The 13,202-nt window shown below is 39.1% G+C and overlaps 1 protein-coding gene and 1 non-coding gene across 2 annotated transcripts; both read left to right on the top strand.

Moving 5' to 3' along the window:
* Window positions 1-1,156: 1,156 nt before the first annotated feature.
* kri1 (KRI1 homolog) lies at window positions 1,157-12,810 on the top strand. The gene is made up of 18 exons (XM_041972709.1): window positions 1,157-1,351; window positions 1,487-1,563; window positions 1,656-1,758; window positions 1,834-1,936; window positions 2,624-2,681; window positions 3,625-3,674; window positions 3,749-3,842; window positions 3,924-4,001; window positions 4,084-4,193; window positions 4,294-4,522; window positions 4,618-4,788; window positions 5,128-5,203; window positions 9,579-9,697; window positions 9,782-9,944; window positions 10,032-10,162; window positions 11,884-11,948; window positions 12,026-12,121; window positions 12,210-12,810. Exons 1-18 carry the CDS (start codon window positions 1,267-1,269, stop codon window positions 12,697-12,699), a joined length of 2,298 nt encoding a protein of 765 aa, XP_041828643.1. The 5' UTR covers window positions 1,157-1,266; the 3' UTR covers window positions 12,700-12,810.
* LOC121634800 lies at window positions 11,704-11,802 on the top strand. The gene has a single exon (XR_006009299.1). It is a non-coding gene; the product is annotated as a Z30 small nucleolar RNA (small nucleolar RNA).
* Window positions 12,811-13,202: the final 392 nt, after the last annotated feature.

The raw sequence follows: 13,202 nt of genomic DNA, 5'->3' as shown, positions 1-13,202 counted from the left end.
AAAACCATTCCCACATCATGATGCTGCCACCACCATGCTACACTATAACTTTCAGGGTTCATTTATTGTCATTTGTGGTATAAAAAACATAAAAGAATGTGTTTCTCTCCACTACACAGTGACATACAAACATACAGCCACTGGTGAGCTGAATGTAATTCTTTTCCATTTTTTATTGTTTAAATTGTTTGCATAAAGTTTCACACCTATATTTTCGTGTAGGTCTATTATAAATGCAAAATATTTCCATTTAAATTCCAAGTTGTAATAGAATCAAATATCAAAACCTTTGCAGCAGATGGCAGCTCCGTCTACATCTACTGAACTTTTCGTTGTAATTTGTGGATTATCTTTTAAGACTTGGCTCCATTAACGCTCAAATGTGATTGTGTTAACTTTGAAAATAGAAAATGATGTCAACATTTCAGTGATGTCTATAGCTTATGATTTTTCTATTTTATTTTTATATAATCAATATCCAACTGAAATTCTCATGTTATAATTTAACTCTAAACATTCATTAATGGCTTTTAATTTAGTTTTTTATGCAAATTTGGTCATTTTTAGATAGATAGAAGTTGCATTTTCCATTTTGTTCTTCTGCTTGGAGTTACAAAACATAGAAAGGCCTAAAGCTGTTGAGATTCATGTTTGAAAAGATCACTACATTTCCTAAATCATCACAAATACTATGACATTTATTGTTTAAATGTTTCTTTTAATTTTTTTGTTTGCTTTTTGTTTGTATGGAAAAAAAATATTCAGGATTTTTTTTAATTAAATGACTACATTCACTGTTATTTTACCGAATTCATTCTTTTTTTTTTCTTTTTTTTTATTTAGTAAGTCCGTCATTCATTCATTTATTCATTCATTCCTGGGATAGTGTGTTCTCTGATTTAACTCTTTTATGAGAAGGATGCTGTCTTCATCTCCAACGTTAACATCTTTCTGTTTGATTTTATGTGTTTCTTTTTTCCTACGACATACATAAACAAAATATAGTTTTTCAAACACCAAAACAATGAATTATAATTTCATATGCAGTCTTTTTTTACACTAAAACCAAAACTCCTAACGGCCTAAATTACCCTCGAAACAGGTGCTTTTGCGCCCCCTGCTGGACAACTTGCGCAATCGCCCAAGTCTTCACCGGAAACCACGTGGTTTAAATTTTCAACGTGCGTCTCTAACTGCTGGGATGTCTTCTCTTAATTAATGCACACCTGTTGTTGATTTTGTAGAGCACATCGTTATTAAAACAACATGTCTGGCAAATCTGAACTGAAAATTAACACGCAGTTTGCGCAAAAATACGAGAAGTACCGACAGAAGGAGGAGTTGCAAAGACGTAAGTGTGTCAATGCTAGCTAGCTAACTGTCGTGCTAACGGCTCAACGTGGGGAAAGTACAGCTAGCTCTAAGTTTACGTGTTCTCCAGTGCCGTGGTTTCAGTCAACGCGTTTTTTATTGTGTGTTTGTGCAGTGAAGGATCGATATGGAGACCGAGCCGAGGAGAGTGACTCTGAGACTTCAGAGTCCAGCTCTGATGAGAGTGAAGTGGTTGGTAGCATCCTTATGATCTTCTAAGCCAGTATGTTGCACCTTTTAACAGACTGACATTAATTTATTTTTGACTTATTTTACCCCCACAGGAGCTGGACCCTGATGTTGAGAGGGACTTTTACAGAACATTGTCTCTTTTGAAGAAAAAAGACCCGAAGATCTATGAAGAAAATGCTAAGTTCTACTCAGAAGGTGAGTAAATCCAGTCATTAACCCAGGTTTTTAAACTGTCTGTAATGTTGATTGACTGCAATGTTCTCATTTTAGATGCATCTGATGGTGATATTAAGCCTTCAACCTCAAAGAAAGACAAAGTTAAGCCCATGTATCTAAAGGACTATGAACGTAGAGTCATACTGGAAAAGGAAGGGTGAGCGACTGCATCCCATTTAAATGTCTATTATTTTAAAGTGTGGCAGTATAAATAAGACCTATTTAGCCATTTATTGTTGTGCAAAAACAGTTTAACAAACTTAAACTTTCATTTCTTAATTAAATTATCTGTTTTGATGAGCTCCTGAAGTCTACATTGTCAAACAATTCATTTTGAGAATCAATTTTAAAAGGCAGTTAAAATGTTTACCTAATATATGTTGAAAACAACTAAAAAGGGATTCTATGAATAAATTAATACATGAAAAACTGAGACGGACCATAGTTTTACTCACATAAATAATCCACACTCGATATTGAAAAGTCCTGTATTGCAAAGATGGAAAGTTTGAGTCTTGCAGTATCTTGCAAGTATGTGAATTTCTTCCAGTGAGGGGATAGCTGAGTATTTTCTGGATGGTCTCTAAGTCCTACTGTAGCACATGTTTTGTTGTATGTTGAAAAGTGTCAGGCCTTAACTATGTACAACAGATAAACAGGATCTGAAAGAGATGAGAAAACTCCAGCAAAGACCTGAAACAGGACCTGAGATGCATTTGTACCTACTGCAGATCCATCCACCCATTAAATTTTCATTTGTTTAGATTGACAGATGCTGATTTATAAGTTCATATGGATCAGAAAACAGGAGGATGAGCTAAAGTAGAAAGTTTTTATCTTGCAGTAAATATGAAGATGATGATGATGACAGTGATGATGAGGAAGCTGCCAAGAGGAAAGAGGTAAGAATGCTTACCAAAAATGTGTTAAAGGTGTCATCACCTGGTCTTTTCATCTATCCACTGTCTCCAAGTGTCTTTAAATATTTATTTTGAGAACTTATTTAAAAAAAAAAAAAAAATCAAACATTGAGCGTGTTCTGACCCTTTGCTCAAACCACAACTTTGTCTTGTGAGAGTTCATGCAAGCTTTAGACTGTTAATGAGGTGCACGCTGATTGGCTGCAGGGAGGCCAAAGTTGGAAGGGGGGCTGGCCCAGTGCATGCACAGTGCGTCCAACTCCAAAACGTCAACAGCTTAGTGACGGCGAGCGAACCTGACCGAGCAGCAGCTCACGAATTCAGCCATTTATGTTTGAACCAGAATCCGAGCCTGAGAGTGAAAACGCAGAGATGGTGAAAGAAGCACGTTTATTCTATTCTACAGTCATTTAGCAGACACTTTTATCCAAACGGCTTACATTTAGTAAGAACACAAGCAAGATTTTTTTTTTACACCAAAATGTTTACCAAAATTTACGTGGCAGAGCACTTCACCCCACTTACATAAAAAAAGAAAACACAGGGCTCATTTGTACGTTGCAGGAGTTTAAATTTTTAGGCTCATCCCTTAGCATTAGTGTTAGCAGCGTCAGCAGCAAAGCATGACTTTTATCTTATCATTCCACGTCTAACCATGAGTTTAGGCGTGGAAGAGGTGCTGGCTTATTCAGATAGTATCCTGTGATGATGAAATTCCAGGAGCAAAGAGTTTACCCATGTTGGTGGTTCTGCTGTGAACAAAGGGCCCAAACAGACGGAAAAACTCAAAAGTCTTCAAAAGAAAGGCTTTCAGAGAAGTTAACACCGATACAGATGTTTTAACTTGAAAAAGTGCAATGACTCCTTTAAATCAGGAACATTTTCTGTAAAACGCTACATGGACCTCTTATGTTTTCTCCTGTAGAGAGCAGCCTCTCCCAGTTACGTACAGGAGCAGAAGGAGCTGAAAGAGAGGTAAGATGAAACCTTCTGCAGACATACTGTGGACGTTTTTCAGACATTTTACAGAAATCCAAATCTCTTTGCAGCTTCCGGAAATTTGTTGAGGACAGTGATGAAGGCGATGAAGATGATGAAGCATCAAAGCTGTTGACCCGGAGGATCAAAACGCAAGAAGAGAAGGTCCGGATATTACACCAGCTCATTTTAAAATAAAGATGATCAAAAGCTTCCCAGTTTGAGATGAAATGGTCTGTGTTGTAGGACAAAGAGGAGGCAGACTATATGGACTGGCTGAAAGGCCAGGCTGAGCTCGAGGGTCCGGAGGAGGTGAAGGACATGGTGAGTGTGTTCAGCCTGGGAGAGAAATGGAGTGAAGATCAGTGTTTAATGTCTCTGCTAATGAGCCTGATTGTGTCTACAGAAATACTTGAGAGACTACTGGAATGACCCCAAGCTGGATGAGAAGGAGCGTTTCCTCAGAGATTACGTGCTGAACAAGGGTTACCTTGACGAAGAGGATGACGACGAACGGTGTGTAGCTGATGAGATTGGCTTTTTATTCCATGTAAAGTGATAGAAGTATGGAGTTTCTTTTGCAGTCTGCTTTTACAACGACTCTGGTCACATCCAGGATCCCAACCTACGACGAGGTGGTCCAGGATGATGTGGAGGATTCAGAGGAGGAAGGGGAGACTTTCTTGGAGCGTCAGGAAGACTTTGAGAGAAGCTACAACTTCCGCTTTGAGGAGCCGGACGCTGAGAAGATTAAGACCTACCCCCGGAATATCGCCACATCCGTACGCTCCAAGGATGATCGCAGGAAACTCAAAAGGGAGGAAGTGAAAGAAAGGAAGGAAAAAGTGTGTATCGTAGAAAAACAAAGTCATTTAAACTTTCTTTGCTTTTTTTTGGATTAAATGTTCCTTCACTGATTGGCTGATGTCAACGATTTCAGGAGAAAGAGCAGAAGCGAGAGCAGCTGAAGCAGCTGAAGAACCTGAAGAGAAACGAAATCATGGAGAAGCTGAAGAAGCTCCAGGAGCTGACCGGCAATGAGCAGCTGGCTTTCAGTCAGGCTGACCTGGAGGGAGAATTTGATCCAAATCAGCATGACAAGCTCATGCAGGTCAGTGTACACACACACTCATCCAAGATGAAACGGGGTCCAACTAGTTCAAGTTTAAAATAAAACTCTTGAGCACATTTTGAGTGTAGCTCCAGCTGATTCCAGTATGGAGTTAGAAAACTGCAGCTGGAGGCGCATCTGAATGCGGATACGATTCCTGACCAGGATGCTCTGCTTCAAGCATCACATTGGGTCAACTCTGCAGCAACAAGCCGAGTCCCCCGTTACCTACCTCACAGAGCTGTGCTGTTTGGCTACTTCTTAGTGTAAAGCTTTATTTAATTATACCAAAAGCAAATCTTTTGATATGATTCACCTAATTTGACATTTGTTTTGCAGAAATTCTTTGGAGATGAATACTACGGAGAAGAGGAAGAAGAGAAGCCTCAGTTTGAGGACGATGATGAAATGGAGGGTAAGTCTGCGTGTTTTGTCTGCAGTAGTAATTCAGCTGTCTGAGGCCCAGTTAGCATGCGTCCTGGGTGGTCTGATCACAAGTGGACAGTTCCAGGTACAGATGAGAATCAGCTGTTAAATGAAGAGAAGAAATAAATAAGCAGCATTATGCCTTCATGTTTTCTGTCATGTCAGCTGTAAGGCTGCTGTACTCTTTCACATGTCCTTAATTAAGTCCATTACAGCGTCTGTTTGGTAAAATTAGCTGCTAGTTATTTGGAGAAACTGCAACCCACCAGGTTTTGCTTCTTTACATAATGAATGCATGAAGAGGGTTCATGTAGGAGTTGATAAAAGGATAAAGAGGGATGCAGCGCAACAGGAAAAGATGTTGCTATTGTGGATGATAAAAACTTTCTAAACAATATCCTCCAACAAGTTGGGTGGAAAACTCTTGGTTATTTCCATGTGCACACCCTCACCCCCCATTTTGCAGCATCAGGCGTGAACATTCATACTCTGTGCTTTCCGCTGCCAGTCAGATCATCCTAGAGGAGGGAATCTCCAGACACCTCATGAATCCATTGCATTATGATTAAGAGAGCTGTGATTAATCTCCTTTGTTTCTACTATTGACAACTTATAAGTCATTTCTAAAATAAAGCAAAATATTTGAACCAGTCTATAATTAAACTTAACTGATCACATCTCCATCTGCTTTAACGCAGTGTTTCCCAATCCAGGTCCTCGGGATGTTTTAGATGTAACCCTACTTTAACACCTTTTTTTTTTTTTTTCACAAATGTGTTTATTTGGTTTTACATATTTTCAAACATACAGCAATAACAACAGCAACATAAAAGACAGAAGAAACAAAAATCAGGTCAAGAAAAACATGAAAAACACATCCCCCTCCCACCCTGGAACCCACTGCTCACTCCATGAGTATATATATACAGAAGGACAATCGAATAAATAATACAATTTACATGTCACCGTTCTTTATAAGGTGCAAGAAGGGCAACCACATTTCTTTAAAGACCTCAAGTTTCCCCTTAGCTATGTATGTCAGTTTCTCTAGTGCCAGGTTGCTGGACATCAGTTTAATCCACTGGTTTATCTTTGGTCTGTCCATTTCCTTCCAATTCAAAGCGATTACATGTTTTGCCTGTAACAGACAAAAGCTAACAAGCTTTCTTTTCTTTGCAGACCCTTTAAAGCCATTAGGGAAAATGTGGAGCAAACAGAGTTTACCATCAACTGGTATATCGCATTCAATCAAACGAGAAATAAATATTGTAACCTCCTTCCAAAAAATTTGAAGTTCTGTACATTGCCACATACAGTGAAGAAGAGTACCCTTTTCAGCCCCACATCTAACACATTCATCAGGGATATTTGGGTTGAAGTGGTTAAGTTTAACAGGAGTAATATAAGTTCTGAATAACCATTTATACTGTAGCAATCTAAACCTGGTGTTAATAGTTTGCGTTTGCGCCAATAGGCATGAGTTATTCCACTCATCTTCTGAAATTTCTATTTGCAGATCGGTTTTCCATGCTTGTAAATAGGAAAGACTACTTTCTTTTGATGCTAGAAGTAAAAGATTATAAAATTTGGAAAGTAGGCCTCTACTCTTATGATGATGAACGGCTATGGTTTCTATACTAGAGAGTGGGGGTTTTGCAGTAGATTTTAATAGAGTAGTAATAAAACTTCTGACCTGTAAATACTTAAAAAAGTGCTTTCTAGGCAAGCCATGTTTATTTACTAATTGTTCAAATGACATCAACACCCCGTCATTATATAGATCCCCGATTGTATTCAAACCTTTATTCAGCCATAATTTAAATCCCATGTCTGCTCTTCCCGGTTTAAATCTATAATTTCCCCAAATAGGTGACAAACATGAGAGCTCAGATACCTCATTTAAGACAGTATGTGATTGGTGCCAAACTGAAATTGTATTTTTGAGAAAAGGATTGTTTGTGTCTTTTAGCAATTGTTTAATTTCAGCTGAGTAGAGATAAGATGTTAAAGGTAGCTTTAGCTCATTGTTCTCAATATGTATCCATGACGGGATATCAACGGTGGAGAAATAACAAATAGCAGTACAGAGTTGAGCTGCCCAATAGTACAGCTTGATATTAGACAATCTAAGCCCACCTCGGTCATATGGCAGATACAGAAGAGAAAGGCGCAATCTAGGGCGTTTATCATTCCATATGAATTTGGTAAACATTTTATTTAAAGATGAAAAGAAGGAGGCTGGAAGGTGTAAAGGGATAGACTGAAAAAGGTACAGGAACTTTGGAAGAATGGACATTTTAATTATGTTAATGCGACCTATCATTGAAATTGGCATCCCACCCCATCCATCTAGAGAATCCAACACCTTTTCTACCAAAGGGTCATAATTAATAGAGATTATTTTCTTTATATCCGGATGTATTTTAATTCCCAGGTAAGTAAAGCCATCATACGTACATGTAAACTGTGTTTGGATTGAAGGGTTATCTCTATTCAGTAATAACAGAGAGCTCTTTTTTTGGTTAACTTTGTACCCTGAGAATTCACCAAACGCCTTCAGAATTTGACCAACAGCCTCTATAGATTTCTCTAGATTAGTTAAAAACAAAACAACGTCATCTGCAAAAAGAGATAGGCGGTGTTCTATACTTCCAATTTTAATACCGGAAATTTCAGGGGATTTGCGTATTGCCATAGCAAGGGGCTCAATAGCGAACAGGAAGAGAAGGGGGGATAATGGGCATCCTTGTCGAGTTGATCTACAGAGGTTGATAGGTCTTGACAACTGGCTATTTGTTACTACTTGGGCTATGGGTTCTGTATATAGTAACTGAATCCAATTCAGATATTTCTCTCCCAGGCCAAATCTTTTAAGGGTCTCAAAGAGATAACTCCATTCGATCCTGTCAAACGCCTTTTCGGCGTCCAATGATAGAAAAGCATGATCCATGGCAAATTCTTTTTCGAATAGTATGTTCAGTAATCGTCGAGTATTATGAAAGGCTTGACGGCCAAGAACAAATCCGTTCTGGTCATTTGAAATTAAATTAGGAATATGTGATTCAATCCTTAGCGCTAGAGCTTTACACAGTATTTTAGTGTCACACGACATTAAAGAAATGGGACGGTATGAGCCCATTTCAGTTGGGGCTTTACCTGGTTTTAACAGAAGAGATATGGCTGCCAATCTCAAAGATGGGGGTAAGATTCCCTTTTCATAGGACTCATTATACATATCAAGCAGATGGGGCAGTAGTTTATCTGAAAATCTCTTGTAAAGTTCAACTGGCAGGCCATCAGGGCCCGGGGCTTTACCAGTATTCATATGGCCGAGTGCCTCTTTAAGTTCTTGAATGCTCAATTTTTCATCTAAATTATTTCTAGTTCCCTCCGACAAAGTTGGAAATTGGAGTTGGTCCAGAAATTGATTCTGTTTAATTGTGTCATCTGGATACTGGGATTTATATAAATTTTCATAATATTCTGCAAAAGCATTATTTATCATTTTTGAATCCACTATATTCTCTCCATTGTCAAGTATGATTGAATTAATGGCCCTGTTTGTTTGTATTTTCTTAAGCCTCCAAGCTAAGAGTTTCCCTGCCCTCTCACCCTGGTCATAGTAAGACTGTTTCAGCCATAGTAGACTAGTTGCTATCTTGTTGGTAGTGAGTTCATTATATTCAGATTTTAGTAAAAGAAGTCTCCTATATTTTCCAGTGTCATCGCAATGATACAACTGGTCTTGTAGTTCTTTGATTTGTTTTTCCATGTCTTTCAATTTGTTCATGTGTATTTTAGATTTATGCCTAGTGTAGCTCAATATTTCCCCCCTTATGTAAGCCTTAAATGCTTCCCATTTTATTGATGCACTAGTCTGATTTGTGTTAAAGTGAAAATATTCAGTTATTTTTTCTTCAAGAAATTCCTCAAATCCTACTTTAACACCTTAAATAAATGGCTCGTTAACAGGCTGCAAATAACTGGATGAAGAAGTTCATTAATTTGAATCCGGTGTGTTGAAGCAGGAACACGTCTAAGACATGCAGGGCAGGGAGACCCAAGGACCTGGATTGGGAAACACTGCGTTAACGTTTAAATCCACATTTTCCAACATATTTCCCAGCATTGAAAAGAACAAGAAAAGGAAAGTGTGTCTGCACCAGCATGTTTGTAGAAAATACACTAACATTATTCATACGTGCAGCGCTGAATCAATATGCCACTTTTCAGCGTGTTAAACTACTAAGCTTTGATTTGGACTCCTGTGTTACATTTTTTCCCCAGTTTTAGCCCATTAAGGGAATGAAAAGTCTAGTTTTCTGCATGATTGGAAGCTGCAAGGTTGTCTTTGTTTACTACAGAACACTGGAACTGGGACACGTGGACAGGAGAGGAGAAAAAGGAGCACTATGATGAAGAGGAGTATGATGGAGAGGACTACGATGCCTCGGGACCCTACTGTGAGGATGAAGACTTTATTGTGAGTCAAATTGTGCTAATCAAAAGCAAAGTTTCATCCTCGTAGCAGTTTTGTGTTTTGATCTCTGTTGCTGTGTCTCTATAGATGGATGCAGACTACAACCCCAGCCAGCACGCTGCCTCCAAGAAGAAAAAGAAAAAAGAGAGGAAGAAGATGAAGAAGGAGGATCTGCCACAAATGGGCAAAAAGAGAAAGAAGTCTTACTTTGCGGAGGTCATCACCAGCGACAAGCCCGTGTTTGATCCCCGTAAGTGTGAGGAAACCAGTGGAGCAAGTCTGTCCTCATGCAGTCATGTCTTGTGGTTTTTATCTAACAGAAAGCTGTTTGTTTCAGAGGAGAAAAGCTTCGAGCAGTACTTGGATGAGTACTACAAGTTAGACTACGAGGATATCATTGACGACCTGCCGTGCAGGTTTCGCTACAGGCAGGTTCTGCCCAACGACTTCGGTCTGAGCACAGATGAGGTGAGAACCAGAAAGTGTTTTGCTCCAAGAATCTTCATAGTTGATGATCTGGGACAGGAAATAGAAACTGGAGAAATAAAAGAACACATAGTTGATGTGTTGTTGTAAGGCTGTACAATTTAAATCTCAATGGCTATTTTGGTTTCTCACAATTAATCATGTTTGAGTTTAAAATGCATTTTCTGCCATTTGGAGCGTAAAGCGGAGAGAAAGCAAGCCTCCCTGCAGCACTGTACAACCCAGAAGCTGTGCTGAACTTTCTCCGAAAAGATGAGGAGGGAAATGTTTTTTAACTTTAATGTCCTGTTCCAATGATGTGGCTTTAATTGGCTTTAGATTTCAGAAGCGGCTCCTGTTTTTTTTGTGTTCATAAGAGAGAATTTGATGGGACAACACATACACAGGCGGAGGACTCAACGCTACAGCTGTCATTTCTCAACAGGCAAATATGAGCAATGCAGTTTTTCCGATTTAAAAACAAATCTAAAACATGAAGATATTTCCAGAAACTAAACAGACTGACAAAGCTGACCTGCTTTAAGCTCAAAGACTTGTAAGTGGAGACTGGCTCTAATCAAACTTAATAAGAGACAGAAACTGAGACGACTATTGTGGGGTTTTGTGTCTTCCAGACAGCTTGGCTCAGAAATACTTCCGAACCATAGATTCATTGATGTTGAATTTTTTTACAGCTGCTCTATTCGATGTACAACCACGTAACTGATAGCCTGTAGTTTGAATTGTGCCTCATAAGCATGTCTCTTCACTGGTGCCATTTTCAGGGGTCCTTAGACAAACAAATGTTTTGCAGCAAGCCTACTTTTAATATACCGGTACCTGCCGGGGGCATGGCGGAGGTAAGCGTACGTGCTGAGGCGTACACATAAGGTGCACTGGGTCATTAGGCGCATGGCCGATTTTTTTGAGGAAAATTTAAGGCTTTTAGGTGCGCCTTATAGTGCAGAAAATACGGTGTGCAACATAGCAGAGATGAACTATGAAAACAAAACGAAGGTAGCGCCCACATTAGGTAAAGGAAACTCATCATGGGCTGAATACAGCAAAGAAGTTTAAAAACTGTCACATTGACAGGTTTCTTCTTAAGCTCTTAAAATGAGTGTAAACTCCCCCAGAGAGATCACGTTTAATTTCAGATAAGTTTGCAAGATATTCCAGGTGGAAGGAGGACATTTAAAAGCTTTTATTTATTTTTAATAACCAAATTTCTGTTCTCACTCTTGGAACCACCATCTGTGGACCAGGAAGAGAACAAAGGCCATAAAGTGCCTGACAGATCTAGCATTTCTTCACTAACAGAGCCTGTTGCAGCCTTCAAATTCTCAAAATGCCAATCATCTCTGTCTCACACACATCACATCATCAAAATCTAAAGGCTTGCTGTGCCAAGTTGCTGATCTCTGAACAGTCGCTGTGCTGGAACGGATTTAACATGCAGTCCATTGTAAGCCAGTTTAAAAAAAAAAAAGAAAAAAAAAGAGCAATTGATTTAATGCTTATTGGTTGCATCAAGCTAAATAATGCTGCAATGATGAGCCTTGAGGTGACTGATCTGGTATTGCTTCCCTCCGGGGAGAGCTCTGACCAGGGAATGATCTCACATTAATCTTCTCTCTGAGCAGACTTCAAGGTCATTTTAACGAAGCTGCAGACATGATCCAAAAAATGTGAGCAGATCTCATGAAAGATGCTTCTTTTCTCAGATTTTAAAAGCTGACGAGAAGGAGCTGAACCGCTGGTGCTCTCTGAGGAAGACGTGCATGTTCAGGTACTGGCTCTGAAGTAGCTGAAATGTTAACATCTCCACATCTTGGGACGTTCACTACAGCTAGCTTTCCTTTTTAGATCTGAGAAAGAGGAGATAAGTGATTTGAAGAACTATAAAATGAAGGCACAGAATGAAAGGAAGAAGAAGGAGATCTTTAACTCTGTGTATTCGGAGTGAGTATAGCGGCCTGCATATGATCCTGATGTACTCTGTCCATCAATCAGTACTGCTGCAGCGTAACAATATTAACTTTTTCTACAGAGAAGATACAGAGGCAGAGGCTAAGACCAAGGTGGGGAAGAAGAGAAGAGATCGTCTGAAGAATGCAGAAAGGCAAGGCAGTGGACCTGAAGATGCCAGTGCTGTTCCCGTTGGGAAGGATTCCTTTTCCCAAGTTCTTCAGGAGGCAGCAGCCAGCGCAGATGAGGGGGAGGAAGAGGAGATCCTAATACCCAAGAAAAAGAAGATGAAACGGGAAGAAGAATCCCAGGGGGCTTCAGACGAGGCGACGGCCAATCCTGATGAAGCTACAAACAGGACTGAAAAGCCAAAATGGGCCAAGAAGAAGCACAAGCGTTCAGGTGGCCGCCTCATGTCAGGAGCCATGGGGGTGAAAATAGGCGGGCGGGAGTTCAGCAGACAGAGACTGAAGGCTTACGGGCTGAACCCCAAAAGACTGTACTTCAGACAGCTCGGCAGGCAGAAACGGAAAGCACAGGAGAAGAAACTAAAGCAGAAAAACAACACATAACATGTTTTCACTGAGCTGATACATCATTGATATTGATTGGAAAATGATCTGGTTTTTACATGAAACTATCAGTTTCATGTTCTTGTAATAAACATTTGAATATAAAGAGAACTTTTAAATTGTGGCAAATGTTTAGCTTTGTCTAATTTTTATCAAATTTATTAGATTACAGTGTTAATATTGAAGCGATCAAAATATTGATCTTTTGATTCACTTTGTGGCATTTCTGATATATTTAACTATTATATTTATATATAACTAATGAAAAACCCAAATTCAATATACCAGCAAATTAGAATATTAGGACCATAACAAAAAAGGGGTTTCTAGAAAGAACATGGAAAAGTATGAACATGTTCAGGGATTTTCATTAGTTGTCATAATTATCAATATTAAAAGAAAACATTTGCAAATGTGTCAGTCTGTGAGGAATGAATGTCTACATTATTCAAGTTCCACTTTTTGAATGGAATTGCTGAAATAAACTTTTTATGATATTCTAA

Source organism: Melanotaenia boesemani, chromosome 2 (assembly GCF_017639745.1).
Source record: "Melanotaenia boesemani isolate fMelBoe1 chromosome 2, fMelBoe1.pri, whole genome shotgun sequence".
Taxonomy (NCBI): domain Eukaryota; kingdom Metazoa; phylum Chordata; class Actinopteri; order Atheriniformes; family Melanotaeniidae; genus Melanotaenia; species Melanotaenia boesemani.
This window is presented reverse-complemented; position numbering and strand designations above follow the sequence as displayed.